Source organism: Panthera leo, chromosome A1 (genome assembly GCF_018350215.1).
Source record: "Panthera leo isolate Ple1 chromosome A1, P.leo_Ple1_pat1.1, whole genome shotgun sequence".
Classification (NCBI taxonomy): domain Eukaryota; kingdom Metazoa; phylum Chordata; class Mammalia; order Carnivora; family Felidae; genus Panthera; species Panthera leo.
The window spans coordinates 205849235-205873642 of record NC_056679.1 but is presented as its reverse complement, the minus strand read 5'-3'; the positions used below and the strand labels follow the sequence as shown (position 1 = coordinate 205873642).

General features: G+C 39.0%; 1 protein-coding gene across 4 annotated transcripts in view; it reads right to left on the bottom strand.

The window, feature by feature from the left end:
- Positions 1–24068, bottom strand: part of MROH2B (maestro heat like repeat family member 2B) — a 72543-nt gene extending 48475 nt beyond the window's left edge. The window contains exons 1-18 of one of the 4 annotated variants that reach the window (XM_042951244.1): positions 23682–24067; positions 23549–23597; positions 21857–21918; positions 20319–20429; positions 18638–18797; positions 17824–17922; positions 14940–15094; positions 12032–12172; positions 11584–11676; positions 11423–11492; positions 9644–9757; positions 8696–8769; positions 6118–6240; positions 5268–5381; positions 3048–3204; positions 2861–2901; positions 1831–1972; positions 1230–1273 (exon numbers count right to left, since the gene is read on the bottom strand). In XM_042951244.1, the coding sequence (XP_042807178.1) occupies positions 1230–1273; positions 1831–1972; positions 2861–2901; positions 3048–3204; positions 5268–5381; positions 6118–6240; positions 8696–8769; positions 9644–9757; positions 11423–11492; positions 11584–11676; positions 12032–12172; positions 14940–15094; positions 17824–17922; positions 18638–18797; positions 20319–20429; positions 21857–21918; positions 23549–23576 (1728 nt within the window). In that variant the 5' untranslated portion in view covers positions 23577–23597; positions 23682–24067. Of the gene's footprint in view, positions 1–1229; positions 1274–1830; positions 1973–2860; positions 2902–3047; positions 3205–5267; positions 5382–6117; positions 6241–8695; positions 8770–9643; positions 9758–11422; positions 11493–11583; positions 11677–12031; positions 12173–14939; positions 15095–17823; positions 17923–18637; positions 18798–20318; positions 20430–21856; positions 21919–23548 lie in introns of all 4 variants that reach the window. The other 3 variants (XM_042951253.1, XM_042951261.1, XM_042951271.1) reach the window with 3 other exon arrangements.
- Positions 24069–24408: the final 340 nt, after the last annotated feature.

Genomic DNA, 24408 nt, shown 5'->3' with positions numbered 1-24408 from the left:
GTTTTCCCTACTTTAAGCTTAGAAAAGAACATTTAATTTCAAAACCAATGAAGATTTCTATGTATTTTCTTAATAAGAACTCATTCAGTGAGTGGGTCCTTTGATGAGAAGAAATTAAACAGCCTTGGAAGTCTAAGAGAAGAAGGCACATGCAAGCAGTTTGGGAAGAAGAAGACTAAATGGAAGCACACCCAAGATTGGAAGAGGGAAAAGAATGTTCTCGAGGCTTCCCTCTGGAAAAAGAACCTTCTCTCCTAGTAAGAAAAGTTACTTTAAAATGGTAGTGGGGGGGAAATAAGGCAGGAATTTTGAGAGAGAGAAGGGGGAAGATAAAAGAAGCATGAATTTAGGAGAGGTAGATCCTAGAATTAAGGACCAGGAGAATAGAGTAGTTGCTTTCAAATCTCATACCGGATAAGAATCCCTTGTGGGAGTCTTTAAAACATGGAGTTCTCAAGAACCAGTCTTAGAGATTCTGATTCTGGAAGGGGCAGTGATGGCACATGGAGGTGATGTGGAAAGGTCACTAAAACTTGAGATTTTTAAGAAGCCATAGTTAATTTCTATGTAGGTGGGTTATGAACGGAGACCCTGCTTGATTAAAAGCTTCCTACCCACAAACCCCTTGACCTCCTGTAGGCTCTTGAAATCAGAATCCTCTCTGTAGAGCCAATATCCAACTCCTACCTGCAATTTACCATTTGGGGGATTTGGCACTGTCTGTGGCACTGTTCAGTTCCAAAGGTCCAACAAATTTATAGCTAAGAGATTTTTTTCTGGAAAAATGGTGTAATGTGGCCCTCTAATTTTTAGAAATCAGGAAAAATATGGTGAGAAACAGAAAGAGGAAGAAACAGTTACATTTAGAAGCATAAAAGTGGAAATTATGTCGATTTGTGTTTCTTTATATAAACAGTAAAAGAATGCAATTATAAGGAGAGGAAAAACTGAAAATTAGAGTAGATTTAAGAAAGACACAAATATTTGTAAGTGACATCTTCAAAAACTATCTGAAACTCTTAAATCAAAGATTTAAGATTATTGTCCAAATTGCGGTGATACAAAGACTGTACTTCTGAAGTGATCACTTCTAACATTCTAGTCCTTTTGTTAAGGAAAGGAAATGTTGTTTGCTGTCCTTTGGTATCCAGATCTTTGTAGTGAAGATGGGTAACTCTAGAGGATTTCATCACCCCATCATGAACTATTAGTCTAGAAGCTCCCCTTACCTGAAGCAGCATGGTTTCCCATAGCACGATGCTAGTGTTCTTTCCTAGAAATAGAAATTGATGCAATAAACTGCAAAACAAAGTTCAGGACTCTGTTTCTCCCTTGCCAGGTCCCCAGTGGATGCTGGAGCCCCATTTCAAGCTTTACACAGGATGGTTATTTCAGATGTAATTTACTATGTTGCCAACTTTAAGTGCTAGTCAGGTGGGCAGAAAGTCTTCAATCCATGATAAGAATTTAGGCTTTTTGCTACTTTCAACAGTCACTACTGAAGTGACCATATTTTAATATTCTAACATAAATAGTAATAACTTTTTAGAACAATACCAAAAAGGAGTTTCTCTAAATATAAGGAAAAGACCAGAGCGAAAGTAAGAGTTCCTGTTAAGAATGTTACCCCCAGATCCTCCTGTAGTACAAGTATTTGGTAGAGAAATAGAACATAAGGAGTCAAGGAAAAAATGTAGCTGTCTACCTTTCATATCAAGTTCATTGTTTTAACTGCCTAGAATGAGCAATAATGGTTTTAGACAGAGAAGTGGTGCCTTTTTCTTTGTGTTCTTGCCTCGTTGGATAAAGACCTGATCCCAATGCTTGTACCTTCCAGAGGCTGCAGGAGCTCAGGTAAGCGTGTTTTCCATAGGTCTACCAATTTTGGGTGAATTATTTCAGGCAATATCTTCAGAAGTCCTATTGCACCAGCGCCACATAATTTCCCTAAACTGGCAAGCATAGATATTACCTGAAAAAATGGAAGATAAAAGGCAAATCAAATTGAAGTATATTTAAAAGTCCTACTTGCCTTTTCTATTTATCACTATCCTGGATTCCCTTGATTCCTACGGTAGACAATCTTAACAAATCATCAGTCTGTTCTTACTTATTTTAGAGCAAAGCTAATACTTAGACAATACTCTCCAATTTTTATCTGAGGATAAAGGTGAAAAAATATATAGAAACCATCAACCAAAAATAAATGGAGGGTACCAACACTTAGATATATTTATTAATTAAGGGCCTGTAGAAATGGTATTTGAGCAAATGATACATATGGGGGAAAAAAGGAAATCTAAATAATAGATTTAGATTTAAGTTCCCCAATCTATGGGGGAAAGAAGGAAATCTAAATAATAGATGTGGAATTTGTTTGAATGGTACTTAGGGATCAAATTCAGTCTATGCTTATTTTAAAATAAATTAAGTTTAACAAGCATTTCAGAGTGAGAAGATAATCTTGCCAGCAATCTTAATGAGTGTCATTAGCAGAACATTTATTATGCCTTTCTAGTGTTTCTTTTGGTTTGGAGTTGCTGCGTAATTTTTATTAACATTTATTTAGAACTGAATGATCTATGCGGTGTCTGGGTGACTCAGTCCATTAAACGTCTGACTTCAGCTCAGGTCATGATCTCACGGTTTGTGGGTTCAAGCCCCACATCGGGCTCTGTGCTGACAGCTCAGAGCCTGGAGCCTGCTTTGGATTCTGTGTCTCCCTCTCTCTCTGCCCTCCCCACCCCCACACTCTGTCTCTCTCTGTCTCTTAAAAATAAATAAACGTTAAAATAAAAAGAACTCAATGATCTATATTGGCTTAAATTTAGCCAGCATTAGTTATTTGTAACTCACTCACCAGAAGCCTGGCCAGTAGCTGTTGTGGTGAAGGAAGTTTCACTAGAAAGAGAAAGCGATTTTCATTATTGCTGTGGCAGCTAGAAAAATTCAGATTGGAGTTGGGTGTATGGTCAAGGTACTGTAGCCTTTCTGGAAATGAACATCTCATAAGAGAAGTGTTTTGCTTTGTTTTTGAATGTACGCACCAGCTCCTGTAGAGATGACAAGTGCTGTTGACTCCTGTGCATTATTCTTCTTCCTTTCCTCTGCCATAATCAAGCTTCTGATGATATTAAACAGGTAGTCCAAAGTTCCTGTGTATTCTGCAGGTACTACAAAAGTCAGGATTCTTGGCCATAGCACCTGTGGAAACAAGGCACAAGACAAGGATTGCTTGTTCTTTTCCATGATTTCTCCTTGGTCCTCACTCTGTGTTGCCCTCTGATTTAGAGTAGGTTCTCTCACTTGCTATTTTTTTTTTTTTTTTTTTTTTTTGCTCTTCAGGCCAAATCAAAATGAAGTCATCATATAAAATCTCTGCACAGCACATTCATTTTCAGGTGCTAGTTGTAGTGAGTGTTACTCAGCATTTCTGCATGGGTTTGCTGCTGGAATTTGGGGCAGGACAATCCTTCATCGTGAAGATGAGTTCTACAAAATGCAGGAAGTCTAGCATCCCTGGGCTCCACTCACCAAGTGCCACAAAGCCTCTTATCAATGTGACAACCCAAAATAAGTTGTATACATCCCCAAACTCAAAGACTGGAATGGACTACTCTGAGAGAGGATGATTGGGCACAGACAGTGAGTGGGCTGCTGCTACTGTTTGTGCTCCAGGTGCTGACCTTCTTGCTCTGAAATTCTGGAACACCTGTTTCTATAGTCAGTCTGTTTCATGTTCTCTGGAAAACTCCCTTGCCCTGATGGAAACCTAGGTGTCAACATGGACTCTTCCTTTTGTCTTGTCACGCAGACTTAATCACCAAGCCCTGTCCTTTTATCATTATAAGATCTTCCATGCCCCTCCATATCTCTTTCCTTCTCTCATGACCCTGCTCCCATTCCTGTAAGTTGGAGCTGATCTCAAGCTCCCTCTTTTTGCTCTTAATCTATTCTTATGTAAATACACTCATCTCTTAAAGTTATCATTTAAAAAATTTTTAATGTAGGGGCGCCTGGGTGGCTCAGTCGGTTAAGCATCTGACTTCAGCTCAGGTCATGATCTCGCGGTCCGTGAGTTCGAGCCCCACGTGGGCTCTGTGCTGACAGCTCAGAGCCTGGAGCCTGTTTCAGATTGCGTGTCTCCCTCTCTCTCTGACCCTCCCCACTCATGCTCTGTCTCTCTCTGTCTCAAAAATAAATACACATTAAGAAAAACATTTTTTTTAATTGTTCATGTTTATTTACTTTTGAGAGAGAGAGACAGGGAGACAGAGCATGAGTAGTGGAGGGACAGGAAGACACAGAATCTGAAAAAGGCTCCAGGCTCTGAGCTGTCAGCACAGAGCCCAGTGTGGGGCTTGAACCCACGAACTGCGAGATTATGACCTGAACTGAAGTCAGATGCTCAAACAACTGAGCCACCCAGGTGCCCCTAAAGTTATCATTTTAAATGTTTAGCTTTTGTTTCAAATTTTGAATGGCTATCCAACACAAGGTAGTGATTTGGCATTTCAGGCCCACAAGAGTATGGTCTGAGACTTCTTTTCATCATTTATCTTTAGATTGAAATGTTTCAAACTTTAGTATGCATCAGAAATATTGGTACTTATTTGCATTCAGATTCATGGGCCCCTTGCTCAGAACGTTGATTCAGGAGGTCTGAGGTATGGAGATCTGCATTTTAAAGAAATATTTTAGATAATCCAAGAACCACATCTTAAAATGCCATCCTAGATGAAACTCTGATCCACTTAAATTGGTCTGTTGATTTTCTCCTGTCTGTGCTATGCATTTCTAGTCAGTTAATCCTTTCTCAGGTTATTTTTGCTTAGGGAAAATACAGCTTCTGAGGCTTATTCCCCTTAAGGTGCAGATTATTTTTAACCCTTAGGTGAAGTCTGAGAATGTGTACTTTCAACACCTTCCCAGATGAATGGGAAAAGGTTAGCATTCACTGAATCAATATCTCCACACATCACTTACTGTTATGTCTAGATATGTTAGGGGAAGAAGAGAAACAATATATTAAGGTGCTTGTAAACTCTCATTGGCTATCCAGATATAAGAGATCACGAGTTAATTCAACACCTGTTTTTGAGAAACTACCATGTTTGGGGCACTGAGCACGGTAATGCACTTCCTCTCATGAGAGCATCAAAAAGCTGATGACACATGAAGGACAAATTCTTGTCTTTACTCCTAAATGGGCAGAGCTTCAGAAAGATGATCAAAGTAACTGTCAGTGGTGACAAAAGACCCCTTACCTGAGGCATGCCAGTGACCAGTGGGTCTAGGGTTTTTAAGACCTCAAGGCTTAGTTCCCGAACAGATTTCTCTCCCTTTTCATCCTCATGGGAATTAGGTTTCATTGGTTTTTCCTTCAAGAAAGATGAAACAGGTGACTTGTTAATAGTCCCTCCTGCTGATCCCCTCTGACCTTACTTGGATGCGTTCTCAGACTCTGGGGTGGAGGACGTAGTCACTCAAATTAAGGGGCTCAAGGAACCCAGCAATCTTGGTCTTCAGTATCTGATTTCTGTTTTAAAGTGTTCCTTGGAGGAATGGGTTAGAACACACACTGCTGGATAAAGCAGAAAAGCAAAAATTGTGAGGATCCTTGAACTGCAGATGTTCTCTCTCTCCCTCAGGCCTTTGCCATTTTCTCTGGGGCAAAATTTTCAAAGACACTGCTTCCTAGTGGAGTGGACTGTAATTTCAGCTGTCATGGTCTTACTAAGATCACAGAGTTCTTACCCACATGGTCTTCAGGAAGTCAACCCCAGTGCAGCAAGAGTGGATGTGTCTTGTTTTCTCGGAAGTAATTCATTTTCTCTACCCCTGTCCCAAGCCTTTGAGGAAAGTTGTCTCCTCCTTAGGGAAAACCATAGTTTCACCTACCTGGGGTTTATCATAAGTTGAAAGTGGTATCAGTGAAAGAAAACTGAGGAGAACAATAAAGGCTGAAAAATCTTTCAATGAAAGTGATAAGATTGAAATATAACTTCTAAATCAGTCATTGAATTGAACCTCAGCCATTTAAAAAAAAAACAAACCAGTTGAGTCAACTGTCCTGGTTACAGTATAGCTTTCAAAACCGCACCCTCTTCATCATACCAGATTCTTGTTGGACATGGCAAACTGGGAGAAGATGTAATCAATCAGTGGCCATCCTTCCCTGGCTTCGATGTAGCATTTTTCACACATGGTTTGGATAAGGAGGAGAGTGGAATTCCTTACCTAGAATCAGAAAAATGTATTTGCAACATTCTTCTACAATGGGCAGAATATAAATTTAGCTTCTCCTGTCCTTTAACTTTCATGGATCATTTAGTGGGAACCTTTCCAAAAAGGAGTATAAATTGAATGATGGTACTATAAATAGATGGAGGAGGAAGAAAGCTATAGTTTATGATTTAAGGGGTTACAGGAAAGCATCTCTTTCTTTTTTTAAGTGTTTATTTATTTATTTTGAGAGACAGGGAGAGAGAAAGAGAGCATGAGTGCGTGAGCAGGGGAGAGGCAAAGAGAGAGGGAGAGAGAGAATCCCAAGCAGGCTCTGTGCTGTCAGCACATAGCCTGACTTGGGGCTTGATGTCATGAAACATGAGATCATGACCTGAGCTGAGATCAAGAGTGGGATGGAGGCTTAGCTGGCTGAGCCACCCAGGCACCCCTTTTTTGTTTTCTGCTTTTTTTTTTTTAATGTTTGGGAAAAGCTCTCTACAGCCAAAATCTTTCTCCCTAGTTCCCAAAACATATCCTCTATTACTATAGATGATGAAATTTTGGTACTGTGGGCTAAAAAAAACACTGCCTTGCTTTTAAAATCCTCAATGAAAGATAACAAGTTGAACTACAGATCTACAATCTTTTACCTACAATTTCAAAACCCAAATAACGCTGGAAACTGGAATTCTGTTTCTTGAGTTTGGCACTAACTCATTTGGTGGCAAAACTCAACTGAACTGTTTTAAAACTATGGTCTTTACTTATTCAATGTAGTGTGAATATGCATATGTTCTCTTGCAGAGATATTAATGAGTTTGTGACTCCTGTCACAGAAATGTTTTTCTGAAATCAGGAAGGTTGTGAATTCTGAAATATATCTGGCCCCAGGGATTAGAACAAGGGATTATGAACCTGTATTACAATGTTTAAATAATTAGTTTTGCTTATTGGATTGCTTCCCTGAGGAATGAAAGCTCAGATCTAATTCTTTACTGAATGGGTGTTTTAATGGAGAGTTGGAAAAAAAAGAATAATTTTGAATAAGGAGTTAGGCCACATGGTAGCAATTAGCAATTAGCATAAAGGTACTAGTAGTCTACCTAAGTGAGAAAAAAAAGTTACAAATTTTCTATTTTTGCCTGGGGAGCTGGACTTCCTTAAAGTTTCTGTCCTCTTTTATTCTACCCTAAACTCTTTTAGTTGGCTCAGCTTTTTCAGTTGGCTTGGCCACTTACTGGACAAGGTTTTTTATATGTAATCACTCCACTGTTTATTAACTATTTTTTATTATTTATTTTTTTGTTTCAATTAAAAATTATTTTTAATGTTTATTCATTTTTGAGAGAGAGAGAGACAGAGTGCAAGTAGGGGAGGGGCAGAGAGAGAGGGAGACACATAATATGAATCAGGCTTCAGGCTCTGAGCTGTCAGCAGAGAGCCCAGCACAAGGCTTGAACCCATGAACTGCAAGATCATGACCTGAGCGGAAGTCAGATGCTTAATTGATTGAGCCACCCAGGTGCTCCTCAATTTTTAATTTAAATTCTAGTTAGTTAACATGTAGTGTAATATTGGTTTCAGGAATAAAATTTAGTGATTCATCACTTACATGTAACACCCAGTACTCATCCCAACAAGTGACCTCCTTAATCCCCATCACACATTTAGCCCATTTCCCCACCCACCCCCACTTCAGCCCTCAATTTGTTCTCTATAGTTAACAGTCTGTTTCCTTCTTTCCCTTATGTTCATCTGTTTTGTTTCTAAAATTCTATATATGAGTGAAATAATATGGCATTTGTCTTTCTCTGACTGACTTAGTTCGCTTAACATAATTTTTGTTATTTACTGCATAGCTTTTGTTATAATCATTGTAGACCAAAGCCTCTTAGGGGATTTTCTTATTTTCATTGGTTTCTGTACAGGACTTTGATCCAAACAAAATATGGTTTTAATTTAAAAAATACAATAATTTCTACTTCTTATATTTGTTTCAGTACAAGTTATATATCTTTTCTGATATGGAATGCTTTAATCAAATAATCAGGAAATATTGCACAACCTACTATGTTCAAGACTTGCTGTAGGTGCTTCCTAGTTGGAAAATAGGATATCTAAGCTAAAATAAAAAAAAAAAAAAAACAGGTTTAGGGGTTATTATTTTTTTGGAGGAAGATATGTTATTTTTATAATTAACAATTTTAAAACTATTTGAGGAGCATAGCTCTGTGATGCTCTAGGCAAAAATCTTTTTTTATACTAATAAGCCCTTGAACTGAGTGTACTTTAGAATTTACCTTGATATCGTTTATCTTTCAGGGAAAGATGGAATTCTACTAAAAATAGAATTCATCACTGAGCTCTTTATAAAGCAATCTCATAAGTATATTTTTAAAGAATCAAAACCATTTCATTAATTCATTAAAACATCATCAAAAATCAAAGTCCCCATTAATTCTCTTACTTTTATACTGAGGTCGCCCATGACAACTTTGACTGTTCTTTCAATTGAAGTGATATAATCCCTCAATTTGGGCTCTGAAAGACAGGGAGAGAAATTAAGAGACTGGGTTCAGTAGGAGTACAGTATGTTCTAGGAGTGATGAAAACCTATTAGACTTATGGCACATAACTGCAAAGTCTTTTGTCCGTAACATTTCATGTTATTCAGTTTCTCTTACTCTCTTCTTTTCCAATTTTTAAAAGATGTTAATTGCTCTCTTTGCTCCCTATTGTATTTGGTTTCGTCTTGTTTAAAATGTTAGGTTCCAAAGTGGACTCAATATATCATGCCCAATGGATTAGCTTTAAATTTTGTGAGACTATGTTTCTTGTCTGCTGATTCTTCAGTAAATCCCAGGGTTAACTTAATTTTTAACAATATTATAATGTAATATAATTCATATTGTATTGAATCCAAGATATCATCAACTTTTGAGACATCATTATTTTATATTGTACCAAAAAACCCCTTATAGTGGCTGATTATAATTAAAGATGGTATCAATTATGAGATGCACTCCAATATCATGAAAGTATGTGCTTCTTGGCATTAATGAAATATGATATTTCATTAAATTCTGCTCTTTTCTAAATGTACTAATCTCTAGGGTGCATCCTCCCACCTACTCTCTATTTATTGGGCCACTTAACCAGCTTACTAGATCTTTTAAATTCTAATTCTACTTGTCCTTCTCCCCTAGGTATATCTCTAAATATCATGAAAGAAGAGAGGTGATTGAAAATGCCTGTTTAAAATTAGTAGATTGTAGATGACAGAGAAGACAGAGTTTCACTTGAATGTGATCCTCTATAAACACCCCAAAGACATAGAATAGAGTTAGAGAATGCATAGGCTTCAGTTTTCTTCTTGGCACAAAATAAACCATTGTGACTTCATCCCTTTGCTTACCCTCAGCATTGATAGCCGATCTTAACAAAGTCAAGATTCCCGTTCGAAAGGTTTCATTATTATTTCTCAATTGTTCATCAAAAAATTCCATCAGGTCTGCAGGGTTGGAATGGGCTGAAGGTTGAATAAATGCTGGTCACAGAACTCATTTTCACCTTAGGTAAAATACTTGCAAATGGGAAAAGGGGGATTCTATGAAGATTGTCACTCTTTGGTTGGTAATTAGATTTTATGATATTCGTGCATCTTTAGCAACACAGAATCAGGCAGTTTGGTCACTAAGACAGATTTATATACTTAGGTCCACATTGGTTCATGCCTGTGAATATGACTTTATTTGGAAATGAGGTTTTTTACAATGGAATCAAATTAAGATAAGGTTACTAGGGTTGACCCTAATTCAGTATGAGAGGAGGAAAGGAGAGGAGACAGGGGGAGAATGCCTTATGAACATGGAGGCAAAGGTTGGAGTGATGCTTCACCAGTTGTGGAACTAGAGAGCTACATGAGTAAGGGAGGAAGCAGGGAAGAGAGAGAAGGCCTGATGTGAGTAGAGCAGTTTAGGTTCACAATTATCAGAGATAAAGTGAAACAGTTAATTACATCGAGCATAGAACAGAGGAAAGAATAAAAACAGAGGGATCAATTAGGAAAGACCTAGGATATAATAGAAAGGTATGTAGTGAAGTAATAGAAATGACATTTTTGGGGGAGGGAGGATGTCTGGGAGGTATGGGATTGCTCTTGTCCTTACTTCTTAGGGTCTATGTCAGAACAGAGTTTGTATACTGACTCTGAGAGCTTTGTGCTCCCTCTACCACTCATTCCTGTTATTCTAACCAGACAACGAGTGGTATTGTGGTGTGAAAGCAAGAAGGAAAGGGAAAGAGTAAAGGGAGAGAGAGAGAGAGAGGGAGAGAGAGAGAGAGAGAGAGAGAAGGAATAGGTACTAAGAGATAACCAGGGAGAAAAAAAGCATGACTTTGGGTTTGACACAGTTTCAAATAAACTCAAATACCAAGAAAAAAAAGCATTTTGTATCCCTAGGATTACCAATTCACCCTTGTTTGCCTGGAAATAAATTCATGCATATGTGGTCAATTAATTTTTGACAAAGGAGCCAAAAAATATATCAGGGAAAGGATAGACTCTTCAATAAATTGTGTTGGAAAAACTGGACAGCCACATGTCAAAGAATGAAACTGGATCCTTACCTTATACCATATACAAAGATCAAATTAAAAAAAGTGACATGAATGTAAGACCTGAAACCATAAAGCTCCTGGAAGAAAACATAGGTGGTAAGCTCCTTGACAATGGTCTTAGAAATGATCTTTTTGGATTTGACACCAAAAGCAACAAAGGCAAAAATAAATAAGCAGAACTATACCAAGCCAAAAATCTTCTGCTCAGCAGAAAAAAAAAATTAACAAAATGAAAAAGCAACATATGGGATGGGAAAAGTATTTGCCAACCATATATCTGGAAAGGGGTTAATCCCCAAAGTATGTCTGGAAATTTTCTGGTTTTAGAACTAGAAGTAAAGGACTTCCGGGGAAACCAGAGTAATTGATTCCCCTACCTGTTGCGCTTCTCTTGGGAATGGGTAGGATAGGGAGAGGCACAGAATACTGTGAGTTTGAAGGAATGTTGTGTGTGTGTGTGTGTGTGTGTGTGTGTGTGAAATAACTAATGTGATAGTTTGCACACCCTTCATCATTGTTGTCATCATCACTGGGAAACATTTTTATTGAAAACCCTCTGGATGCTGGGTCCTACCTAGAATGAGGAAACAGCTTGAAGCTTCAATTTCATTTTCCTTTACTGGAGGCTCTGAAACTCTGCACACCTGAATGAGAAAGAAGAACCAGGAGGGAGATGTTAACAACAGAAAACCAGTGAAAGTGAAACAATCAGATCTGACAGCAGGGTTTTCTTACCTGGTGGAGTAAATTGATAAAGATGGTTTTTCTCAAGCCCTTTGGAAGGGCAGCATCATAAAGGACCACCGCGGTCAATATTTGTTTTAGACTCTAGAATGAAAGCTCTCAAACGTTAGTTGGAGGCTGCCTGTGAAGCAGCAGCACAGGATGTGGAAGACAAATAATTATGTTTTGTGAGGCAAACAAACCCATCACCTTCCTGCAGTTACCAGTTTTCTTTAGTGATTTGTGCCTCAGCAGCTTGAAAAGAAAATTCTTAATCTCTTTTTGGAGATTCCATCACCCAGCTATGCCAACCTCTTCTCTACCTCCTATTCCTCAAAAAATATTTAAGTTCAGCTGCCCAAACCAGTATTTCAGTTCCCTTGGACCTCTTGGGATTTACTGTCTTTCAGGATGGTTGCCAGTAGACTCTGAATCGGTTCCTTTAGGGCGTGGCTCTTACCTGAGTGACGTGGAAATCAATCTCTTTGTCTTTATACTGGTTCAGGAGCCAGGGTACCTGGTCCAGGGCATATTCGCAGAGGTCTTCCCGATGAAGCAGCAGGCTCACCGTGGGGCCATGTGCCTTAACAATGGCCAAAGTCTGCAGAGGCAGCAAACAAATACCGTTTCTAATATTTCACTATGTTTTTTGTACATTTCTCAGAATATCAGGGGCTTCAGATAACTCCCAAAAACTTTCCTCACTGTTTTCAACCAAGAAAGATTCCTTCAAAAAATGGTTAGGTTAAGATCATTGCACGAGGCAATTATATTTATATTTGTATTTATAGCCATATCTACACCTATATCTGTACTATTACTCATTTTAGTATTTTCCCTGTCTCCCTATGTCTTTCTTAAGAAAAGAGTTCTTGGGGTGCCTGGGTTCCTCAGTCGGTTGAGCATCGGACTTCGGCTCAGGTCATGATCTCGCGGTTGACAAGTTCGAGCCCCGCGTGGGGCTCTGTGCTGATAGCTCAGAGCCTGGAGCCTGCTCTGGATTCTATGTCTCCCTTTCTCTCTGCCCCTCCCCTGTTCATGCTCTGTCTCTTTCTGTCTCAAAAATAAATATAACCATTAAAAAAAAAAAAGATTTCTTAAACCTTTCTCTAATGGTCATTTTCTTTCAATATGCTAACAGATTTAAAATTTCCCTCATATTTATTTTTTTAAAAATTTTTAAATGTTTTTATTTATTTTTGAGACAGACAGAGACAGAGCATGAACAGGGGAGGGCCAGAGAGAGAAGGAGACACAGAATCTGAAGCAGGCTCCAGGCTCTGAGCTGTCAGCACAGAGCCCTACACGAGGCTCCAACTCACGAACTGTGAGGTCATGACCTGAGCTGAAGTCGGGCGCCCAACCGACTGAGCCACCCAGGCGCCCCGAATTTCCCTCATGTTTAAAAAAAATTCTTTGACTCCGTATTACTTAGACCCCGATTCTGTTTCTTTCCTTAAAAAAGTGGAAATGCTGAATCAGTAAATTCTACTCCTGAAACCAATATTACACTATATGTTAATTAACTAGAATTTAAATAAAAACTTGAAACAAGCAAAAAAAGCAAAGCTCTCTGAAAGAGAGGTCTGCATTTGCTATCTCCACTTCTCACTTCTCATTTATTCCTCAATCCATTATAATCTGGCTTCTATTGACACAAAAAATGAACATGTATAAAATATAAGTGTAAATAGGTTGATTATAAAAGTTTAGAAATCACAGAAGTTATGATGAAGAAGAAAACACAGTATTCACATTGCTAATAGTATCTATAGTACTCATGACTATACACTGTTTGGTGTATTTTAATATGATTTTTATTTATTTGAAATTTTCTTTTCTATACTTTCTCCATACATTTTAATTTTTTAAAAAATTAGTGTTATTCTTCATAGTTCTACATTCTGCTTTTTCTACCTAATATTATATGATGAATTTTTTTCTGCCTGCTAAGTTTTGTCATACAGCAAAGCATCTCAAAACTTAGTGGCTCATAATAACAACCATTTATTTCACCCAACTGTGTGTCAGCTGGACGATTCTTTTAAGGAATTGGACATTTCCAAGCAATGGACACTTTTCAAGATTATTCTTGCTTGAGCACTGGAACAATACTCCATAGATCTCCCTTTGCTTCTTGAAAATTATTCCTTGCTTAGAACCCTTTCAAAGGTCTCTCATTTCCTATTTAAAAAAAATCCAAGCTCCTGTGTAGCATTCAAGGCCCTTCATTGTATGGCCAAGACCACCTATCTGGTTTCATTTATTTCTGCCCCTTTATATTCCCCTTTCTCTTCTCCCCTTCTCTTTCTCCCACTGGGCTCACTCAAGTGTGCATGTTATCTCATCTCAGCCTATGCTTCAGTGGGTTTTATTGCCTCTTTAGGGAATGCATCTTGCCTGCAGTGAATGTCTTTATAGGCTGCAAGCTCAGTTTCAATGTCATGGCCTTTCCAGTACTCACCACAGGAGTTAAGTGCTTCTCTCTCTGTGTTCCCTTATTACTTTTGTGTACCTTCTAGTCACTTGTCTAACTCTTTCTGTGGGAAGCTAGGAAAGTGCTTGGCAAATTTGTATTGAATTTTGATTTTCAGGGGCCCTAAAGAGAAGACTTCTACAGGATATTTTAAAAGTTCCATGTTTGCTAATGATTTAACTACCCCAGCATGTTAAAAAAATAAATGCTTTGGTAGCTTAAAGTATAGAAAAGAAACTGAACTGGAGAAGGCTATGTGTTGCATCTTTTATAATATAGCAATAAAGGACCTAAAAAGGATTTAATTTATACTACATTAAAAAATTATACCAATTAAGCAAGATAAGCAAGGGATTATATGTGAATGCACTTTGTTACCTATTCTGTGCAAGACATTACAATATTTTGAAGCAGTCATGCACATTCTTTAGATGTTATTTTATTTCATTGTCATCTTCATAGACATAGGAAATTTCTGTGGCCTGTTGTTTTTCTCAGTCAATGGCTCATCCCAAATATGGGCTATGGGTTATATAAGGCATGAAATAACTAACTTTCTGTATATGTTACTCATTTTCACTTATTTATTGTTCTTTCCATACATTGGAATGTCGGTTCCATGAGAGTGGTGATTTTGGTCTGTTTAATCCCTGCTGTATCCCCAGAATTTGGAACAGTGTCTGGCATATCATGGGGACTCAATAAATATTAGTTCAGGAATGAATAAACAGTGATTTGAAACAGGAAAAACAAAATATTTGATAAACCTGATAAATCACAACTCATAGCATTCCAAAACAACTGAGACTCATTATCACATCAGAAAGAATGGAGCAAGTTCAACCAGCATGGACAGAGAGCTAGCCTGAGACATGTTGAGGCCGCCACTCACTTGCACGGGTGAGGTAACGGGGGCCCACTTCTCCATTATATACCGGAACAGCATGAAGATCTTGTCAGATAGTCGGTTGGCGTCCAATCTGGGATAGGGGAAGTCTCTCCAGTGGTTGACATACTTGTAAATGGCCTTGCTGAACTTCTCAAGGGCTGCATTTTAAAAACAACCACAGACTGAGAAAAATTTAAAGATGGGAGGGACCGTAAAATAATTTGAGAAGAGTGCACTGGTGATTAGCAAATGTGTAATAATTTCTGTAAAATGTTATGACTGTACCAAATAAACATATAAAAAGTGTTCAGCCACATTAGTGAAATGCAAATTAAAACCATAATGAGATATTGCAACAGACCATCCAGAATTGCTAAAATTTCAGACAATTTCAAATGTTGGTAAGACTAAGGTGCAGTTGGTATTTTCACATACTGCCTGGAGTGGGGGGGAGTGGAGCATGAATTGATACAAACATTTTAGAAAGCTGTTTTACGTGATCTACCAAAGTTGAATATGTGCTCTTCATGACCCAGAAATTCCACTCCTAATTATATAGTCATTAGCTACACAAGTATATAGGAACTAAAAAACTTATACAAGAATGTTCATATTCACTCTTTTTTTTTTTTAGTAATAGCCTCAAACAGGAAACAGTTTAAATATCTGCCAACAGGTAGGATGGAAAAATTGTAGTACAGACACGTAATAGTATAGAGAAATGAACATGGACTACAGTTTCACACAACAACGTGTAGGATCTCAAAAATTGGCAAAACTAATCTATGGCTGTCAAGGTTGTGGTTACCCTTGGAAAGGATGAAGAAGGTGATGATTGGGAGAAAAGATGAGGTGGCTTCTGGGGTACTAGTAATGTCCTGCTTCTTAACCTGAGTGGTGGTCAAATGAGTAAGTTCATTTTGTGACAACTCATCAACTTGTACACTTCTGATTTCTGTATTTTTCCATGTGTCTGTTTCCCTTCAATAAAATTAAAAAAATGTTGGGCCTGCAAAAATATTTGCGCCACCAACCTATACATACTTATATCAACTGCATTAAATAATAGTTTTTGTTCCTTCAGCCCTCATGTTTCACTAGATGATAAAGAAAATTCATAGTTTACTCCTTAACGATACCTCACATGCAAAGAATACTCTGGAAACATCCTGAGTATCTTAGAGCTGGCCATTAACTGGCTAATTCATTTTCTCTTCAAACTGATAATCCCCTGCTATGCTTTGTCATAATCTTGTGTGTGTGTGTGTGTATGTGTGTGTATGTATGTTTGTGTTGCACTGGCCTATAAACAACATGAGAGAAAGGATGTCTTATCTATTGATGGTATCTGAAACAACAAGCACGATGTCTGCTTATTGGCTGATTGGTTGAATGAAGAGCTAGATGAATGGATGGATTACTACAAAACTTTATACCTGTTCTGTAGTGGCAGTCAGGCAAAATTTGCTTTAGGACCAAAGGGTGCTAGATAACTTTATAACACAAAGACAGAGAATCCCTTATTCAACGCCATGATGATTTCTAATTTTATTTCCTTTTCCCTGTTGGTTGTTGATGTTGTAGGTAGAAATGCTATTACAGACACCAAAGTTTATTTGCAAGAACACAATGTTAGCTGTGATAGTAAGTAAGGAAATTAAAGGCATTGAAAAGTGGGCTAATCTAGTGTAATTGCTCAAGTCATTGAGCCAGACTGTCACAATTCAAATCCTGGCTCTGCCGCATGCTAGCTGTGACCGCAGGCAAACAGTTAACCTTTCTACGTCTCAATTTTCTCATCTGTGAAATGGAGGAAAAATGTTACTTATCTAATAGGTTGTTGTAAGGTTAAAGGAAACAATAATCTTAAAATACCCAAGGCAGTACTCAGGCACATAGTAAATTCTCAGTACGTATCAGATACAAATGTTGCCTTCATTGAGGACAAAACAAGAAGAAATTGACAAAACAACTGAAAAGACTTGGTTGATAGGTCAAGATGACTTTCCTGACAGCATGGGCTTTTAAATATTACAAAAACAGTAGTGTTGGGGGCGTCAGAGGTGAGAGGGATCTTAGTAATCCCTTTACTTGATGCGTTTCGGGTGAAAAATGAGATTGAAAGAGGGCAGAGTCACCTGATGGTTCAGTGGATGATCAGAGAGAAGAGCCCGGGTCTCCAGACTCCTCCAAGAAGCCCCTCACTGTGCTGGAAATGTTTTTTCCTAGGAATTCCAGGGCATGTTCTTCTTTGTAGACTCTTGATTACTGTAGATGTATTTTAGTTTTGGGGGGAGAGGGGGTTTGTGACCCACAAACCTATTTTCCTTAATTTTATGATTTTCCTTAATTTTATGATTTTTACCTATTTTCCTTAATTTTATGATTGTTTGTATTTTTGATTAGTTTGCTTACTTATCATTACTACAATATTGTGTTATAAGGAAATGCCAAAATTTAGCCTGCTGCTAAGAGCTGGTGAGCTCCTAGAACCATTGTGGGGAAAGTGTGATGGAACTAAAGAAGGAGGGTAGAAATGGAGGCCTTTTAGGGCAGTGGAAAGAGTATGGACTGGGCGGTCACCTAGACATGAATGCTACCTCTCCATCTCATTGACGGTCACCACTTTAAGGAGATTCCTTAATTTCTATGACCCTCAGTTCCTCATCTGTAAAATGGGGTAATAGTACTTACCTTGCTTTGAGGATGGAGAGAGATAGAATTATAATTGCAGTGAGGATTGAGAGAGAAATTTCCATGGGGTAGGCACTCAATAAATGGTAGCTATTATTGTTAGAAAGAACAGAACAAGAGTGAAAGGAAAAATAAAGCATTTGCTCGATTTATAGTGTGGTCTTCACAAAGAGGGAACCATAGGGATACCCACCAATACAGAAAACTCCCTTCATCCTTTCCTCTTCGGCCAGCCTGAGCATGGTTTGCATGGTGAGCAGGGTCATCATCATGAAGGGAATACTCTGGGACACTGCCAAGAGGGGCACAAGAGGAGAAAAGCATTAACCCCTCACACTGGGATGTTCTGTGACTCTTCATGTCAGCATTTCAAGGCTGCATGGGGGGCATGGACGAGGTGCAGCAGGAAGACATCCGCCTCTATCCTTCTCTTGCCATAATGCCTGTCTGTAGTTAGAGAATCAAGGAGTGGTCGGTTTAAAATAAGGTGCTAGCTATAAAGTCACCTGTACCTGTTTTTTGGTAGCAGTTGCTTATGTGGATAATTATTTTATTAATGTCCATCTCTCCCACCAGAAATTTCCTGCATCCCCAGGGCCTAGCACAGGTAATAGGCTCTCAATAAATAAGTAAACAAGCAAACAAATAAATATCTGTCAAGTAAAATGGTGTAGAAAAAAAAATCATAACAAACCCTTAGTTCATGTAAACGTCCAGTGGTTTGTGGAACGTGCCTCGCAGAAAAAGGGCTTTTGCAAAAACAAAGCCAGATGAAAGGGATGGTGAGGGTGGGAGGGAGTCCAGCCAAATCCAGGGCAGCATGGACTCATGGTGAGTCAGCAGACTCATCTATGCTCAGAAACAGCTGCCTAAATCCTGCTATTGATATTCTTTAGCACAGCAGAAGGGAGGTATGTTCTCCTTTCTGTTGTTTGCACCCATTTGGTTTAGACAATTAGTCAGGGTAGTTGTTTCCCAGGAAAATGTGGCGGTTATTCCCTCCATACCGTAGCTTGTTGCCAGTTCAGCCAAAGCAAGCACAATGAATTCATTTGGTAGCTCCAGTATCCTGAAGTTACTTTGGACTTCATACATCACAGAGTTGAAATCATGTGCAGCAAGAGACACCAAAACCTCACCTGCCAGCATTCTGGTTTCTCTGAGGATCTGAGCAAGAAAAGGAAAATAACGATAACAACTAGAGAAAGAGCAGAGTGAGTTTGCAGAGAGGTAACACTCTAGCTAATATTATGAGTTCCCCTTCTCTATCTTTGGGATAAAGAGAACAGGCTGTTACTCTCCCAGTGGGGGCAGTGGCGGGGGCGGGGGGGGGGAAGCCTCTAGAGTAGGGGTCAGTAGCTGCCAAAATGGAGGTTATTTATTTTTTTTTAAGAGAGGAGCACGAGCACGGAAAAGGGGCAGAAGGAAAGAGAGTATCTTAAGCAGGCTCCATGCTCAGCGTGGAGACCAGTGAAGGGCTTGATCCCATATGTCCCTGGGATCATGACCTGAGCCCAAATCAAGAGTCAGAAGCTCAACCAACTGAGCCACCCAGGCACCTCCAGATGTAATTTTAATGAATGTTTAAAGCCATGTTTTAATAAGGTTCTTATAAATATGAGGTTAATATATGTTTTCTTGCTAATTAGCCAGGCACTATGAACCTAGGATTTATGTTTTGTGTTTAAGTGATGAATCACTACGGTTGAAAGACTGAAGGGAATGGTGGAAGGGAAATGGGGCCAGGAGTCTAGAGTTTGAGGTTTTAGTATTGTCCTGATCCAGTTATCATTGATACTGGAGATATTTGGAGGGACTTCTGCTTTTGGTAATGCTCAACTAGGTAAATTTGATGAACTCTCCTGCTGAGGAAAATAAAAAGAGCCGGACAAGATATTAAAAAATATACTCATAAAAACATCACAACAAAGGGTAGAATGAATTACTAAATTAAGATCTGGAAAAGATTGGCAATCCGGAGAGATAAGTTCTATAGTTGGGATTGCTTTGCAGTATTTTGGGAAGAATAAACAGAATTTAGTACTAACAAACGGGAAGACCTTGGTCATCCCACTTCTCATCTTTTGGTCTAAGACCCCAAAAGCCTGCATTTAAATGAAAGGTTCAATTGGCCCTCCATGAACTGTAGCCCAACTTGGAGTCACAGATGTGCCCTGCCTCCCCCACCCCCAGCTCCAAAATCTCAAGTCCTGAAATTAATCATGGATTGTTAGTACCCTTCACAGATAACAAGTAAAAATCCTTTCTGGAAGAAAATAACATCTTAGGACTCAAATTATTTCTAGAAATAATTTTTCAGATATAATGCCTAGCGTATGTAGATAAGTAGACACATGAAGAAATCATAATTCATATGGGAAGAAAAAGGAAACTGAGTTCTAGTTACTTGTTCTGTCAATAGCTGTGTTACTTTGAAAAAAAATAAAATGTCTCTAAGCATCAACATGTAAATATGATCTCTGAAGTCTTTTTTAGCTTTGCCTCAGTTTCCTTATCGGTGAAGGGATAAATAATAGGTATTGTAATAATATATGAACAAATGAAAGTGATTTGAGGTCCAGACAGCAATGTACAAGAAGCTTATAAATGTCCACGTGGATGCAGCTGGGTCAGTTAAAGACCTCTTGCTGGCCCTGACATTGATTCATCATCAAGAATAAAACTTACATTGGTGTCTCTCATGTCCTTAGAAGCATAATAAATCAACCGTTGGACAATTGCATCATCCAAGATGTCGGTATTCTGAATGATGGAAGTGAGATGACTATAAATGTCTTCCTGTGGACATACAAGTGTATACACAGAAATTTGAGTTACAAAACTAAAGGAATCAGATTAAGTCCAAGTGAATAACACCATCAAACTGAGCAATGTATTCCTACTTTACAATGGATTTTATATATCTTAATTGGGGCTTCCTGAACATAATATGCAACTTTAGGAGTGAAGGCTTATATGTAAAGCAAAGTTCTTTCTGAAAACTATCTTAACCTGACAGCATTACTTCAAGGACATCTAACTGAAGGTGGAGGCACCCTAGCTAACATATCAAAGTCTTGAAAATCACTGTTGTAGGGCCCTCAGGGGACTGGAAACGCCCATTACCCTAACTACTGCTCTTACCACTAGGGAGTGACTATGGTAATAAGGAGCACACTGTGATTCCCAAGGAGGCTGATAAGCTATGAAGCTAGATCCTACGAGAGATTTCTATGCCCTTGGCTTTAGTTCCGCCTTGTAGAGAGAAAGTCGTGAATTCTTTTGGACAGATCTTAACCTTTGGAAATCATGGGGCTTGGCCAGGCACTATGTGAAAGGTCCCTTAGGTGGCTACATGGCCTTTGATAGATGAGAGACTGGTGTTCTGAAATGCCCAACAGCCTCAAGCCTATTGCCTTCGAGGTACTGTGCCCCTGTTGAAGGTGTGGAATAACTCCCTCGCATAAGGGATTCCAATACACTTCAGGGTTGAGAACCACTGATAAAGGTATATGTAGGCCCTGCCCTTCACAGGGAGGCTGCACTGAATCATGATTAGGAGCAATTTTTTTTTTTTTTTTTTTTAAAGTCAGACAGGCTTGTGTTTGGATGCAGTCCTGCTGTTCTGGTCATGTAACTGCTCTGGGTCTCACTCTTCTTAGTTGTGAAATGGAAACAGCTATACCTACCTCATAAAGGTGTGAGGAGTGAATATAATACAATTCACTATTGTTTGGGAAGCATCTAGTGTGCTGCTTCCCAGACAAGTGTCCTTGGAGGTAGATACTATTTTATAAAAGGTTTTTGAAGCCAAGAAAGCCTTCACATCCCAGAGAAATAAATCTCTAATTGTGAAATAGCATCACAGATGAATAGGGGAGATCTTTTGGGATTTTCCTCGGAAGTTTCAGCTTATACAGGAGGGGACTCATCCACATGGTTGTGAGTCTGACATCCCCCTCTTACCACATCTGCCTGTATAAGGTTATAGAAAGGGGCATTCTTTTGCTAGCTTCCATAATTGAATACTCTGATTTCTCAAATACTAATGTCATTGTTTAAACATTATAATGATTTCCATTATAACTGTATTTTCTGAATGATTGAATGCCACATAAGAAGCCAGAGAGAAAAGAGGAAGTCAAGAGAAAGAAAGAGGTATATGAAATGTTGCAATTAGATTAGAGAAAATAAATGCAAAAGAGACTTTTCTATATTTTCCTTACCTTACTCATATTATCTTCCATGTTCAGCATGCCTAGAGTGAGGTTAATATCTCCAAAAGTATCTAAAATGAACAGGAAAAGAATTAAGTCTCTGCTGAAATGCTCTCCTATTAATTCCAATGCAATAGTTATAGAAATATTTTTTTCTGTTGCCTTCTCTCTCTCTCTCATTCCCTCTCTCTCCTTTGCCCCCTATCACCCTTCTTCTTTTTTTAATGTTTATTCATTTTTCAGGGAGAGAAAGAAAGAGAGAAAGAGAGAGAGAGAGAGAGAAGGGGAGAGAGAGAGGGAGACAGAATCTGAAGCAGGCTTCAGTCTCTGAGTTATCCACACAGAGCCCAAAGTGGGGCTGGAACTCACAAACCACAAAATCATGACCTGAGCCGAAGTTGCCACTTAACCAGCTGAGCCACCCAGGCGCCCCCGCTTCTTCTTCTTGACTGCCAACTCTGATGGCAGGAGCTGTATCTTATTCATATTTCATATACTTGACATTCTTGCTAATAGCGGATACTTAGTATTTTTTTCAAAATGTAAATTAAAGGGGAAGGGGAAGATAAGAGATGCTATATTGCTAATTATCTCACCTGTCATGTAGGTATCACCCTATACATTCTCTCTATTAAGGCTCATCTCTCAGATGCCATGAGATTAAACCCTTACACCCTTGAATGTGAGAGGGCAATTGTGTGGTATAATGGTTTACTTTCACTTCCCCCTCAGCACCTCCCCCATGTTGTTTTCCATACTTTGGCCACCTCTCGCCTACCTCTCTTTCCCTTTGTCTAACCTTCTGCCAGGTTCCTTTTCTGGTCTCAAGCTCATGGAAACTTCACTTTTATTTATTTATTTTTATTTTTAAAAGATTTTTAATGTTTATTTATTTTTGAGAGAGAGAGAGAGAGAGAGAGGCCAAATGTGTGTGTGTGGGCGGGGGGGGGGGGGGACAGAGAGAGAGACTGGGAGACACAGAATCCAAAGCAGGCTCCAGGCTCTGAGCTGTCAGCACAAAGCCCAACATGGCGCTCGAATTCACGAACCATGAGGTCATGACCTTTGCTGAAGTTGGACGCTTAACCACCTGAGCCACTCAGGTGCCTGAAACTTCTCTTTTCTGATAATGACCTAAATTATTTTGACTTGCACTTTCAAGGCATATTTATATTTGAATAAATCTCATTGGAAAAGTGAAAAAAAATTGAGTCCCAGGAATTAAGCAATTTCAGGCCACATGGTAAGTTGGCAAGACAGAAACTCTTAGAGGTGAGCCTCCAAATCAAGCCACAGAGCCGTTTAGCGCAGTCTGTTTTGGCAAAGCAGATAGGCAACCATCCTTGAAAATTAGGGGAAAATATTTCAAAGGACTCTTCCAGTATTTAAGGTTAAACAAAAGACTTTCTTTGTGCTGTAGCCACTTTCTTCTCAGGTAGACTACATATTTTTAAAGGTAGGGCACGATTATCTATCTCTCAGGCTCCTAGTCTATCAATGGCCCTTTACAATCAATGTGGCTTTATTATTTTTGAATAAAAGGAGAGTAAAAGAGAAATAACCTTATTTTGGTGTACCTTTTCATAACATCTTTAAGGTGTACAGATCTTCCTTAATGACCCACACTATCCCCCTCCCCACATATAGATATGATTGTACAGACACAAAACACTTAGCTCCTCAGGATCCCGTGATGCTCACCTGCAGATTCTTCCATGTCCTGAGTCATGTCTTGGCTGTTTTAGGCTCTCTAAGAGACAGCACCTAAATATCAGAAATAGTATGGCTAAAAAATTGAACAAGAAAGTTGGCAAGTTTCTCACATAAGGCTCACATAAGGTTCTCTAAAGGACATTCCCTCCTCTACTTGATTGGCACAGTGATCTGGAAGCTTCCAGCGATGGGCTGCTATTGAGGAGGATGACGCTGTATTCTACCACTATGACATTTTCTTGCTTCTGAGCTCCTGCTGACCAACAAAATGACTGCATCTCACCGAATACTGTCCCTTGGGTGGAGACCAGAGTATCTGAGAAGGAAGAAATTAGAGAGTGGGACTCAAACCATTTTTGTAGACCAAAGGAGTTCCTCTCCCTAAACTTGGGTCCATTGATCACAAATTTGGGAATGGTTTTCAGTGGTGACTTTACTGGCCTGGTGTTGGTAAAGCCTTTATGGTGATCTTGTTGATTGTTCTACTTGGTGAAAGTCAGTCACACAAACTGGGCATGCTCAGTGGGCCGGAATGCCCACCAGGGGCAGTTGAATGGAATGTCCAACTGACAGCAGCAAAGCAAAGCCTTCTTTGCCTCCCTTCCTGTTCCCCATTTCTCCCTCCACCATTCACATGGTCTAGGTCTTGGCCTCACTCCAGACTCAGGCTTTTTTTCTTTGATTCCATTTTCTCTTCTTGTTTTCAAATCATTTTTTATCCACATCCCTTGACTATAATGCTTTCAACTTTACCAGTATGGACCTAAATCTGGTCCCAATGCCCCTGACCCTAAATCTATATGACCACGATTTTCAGTGTATGTCCAGGCTGACTGTATGTTAATGTG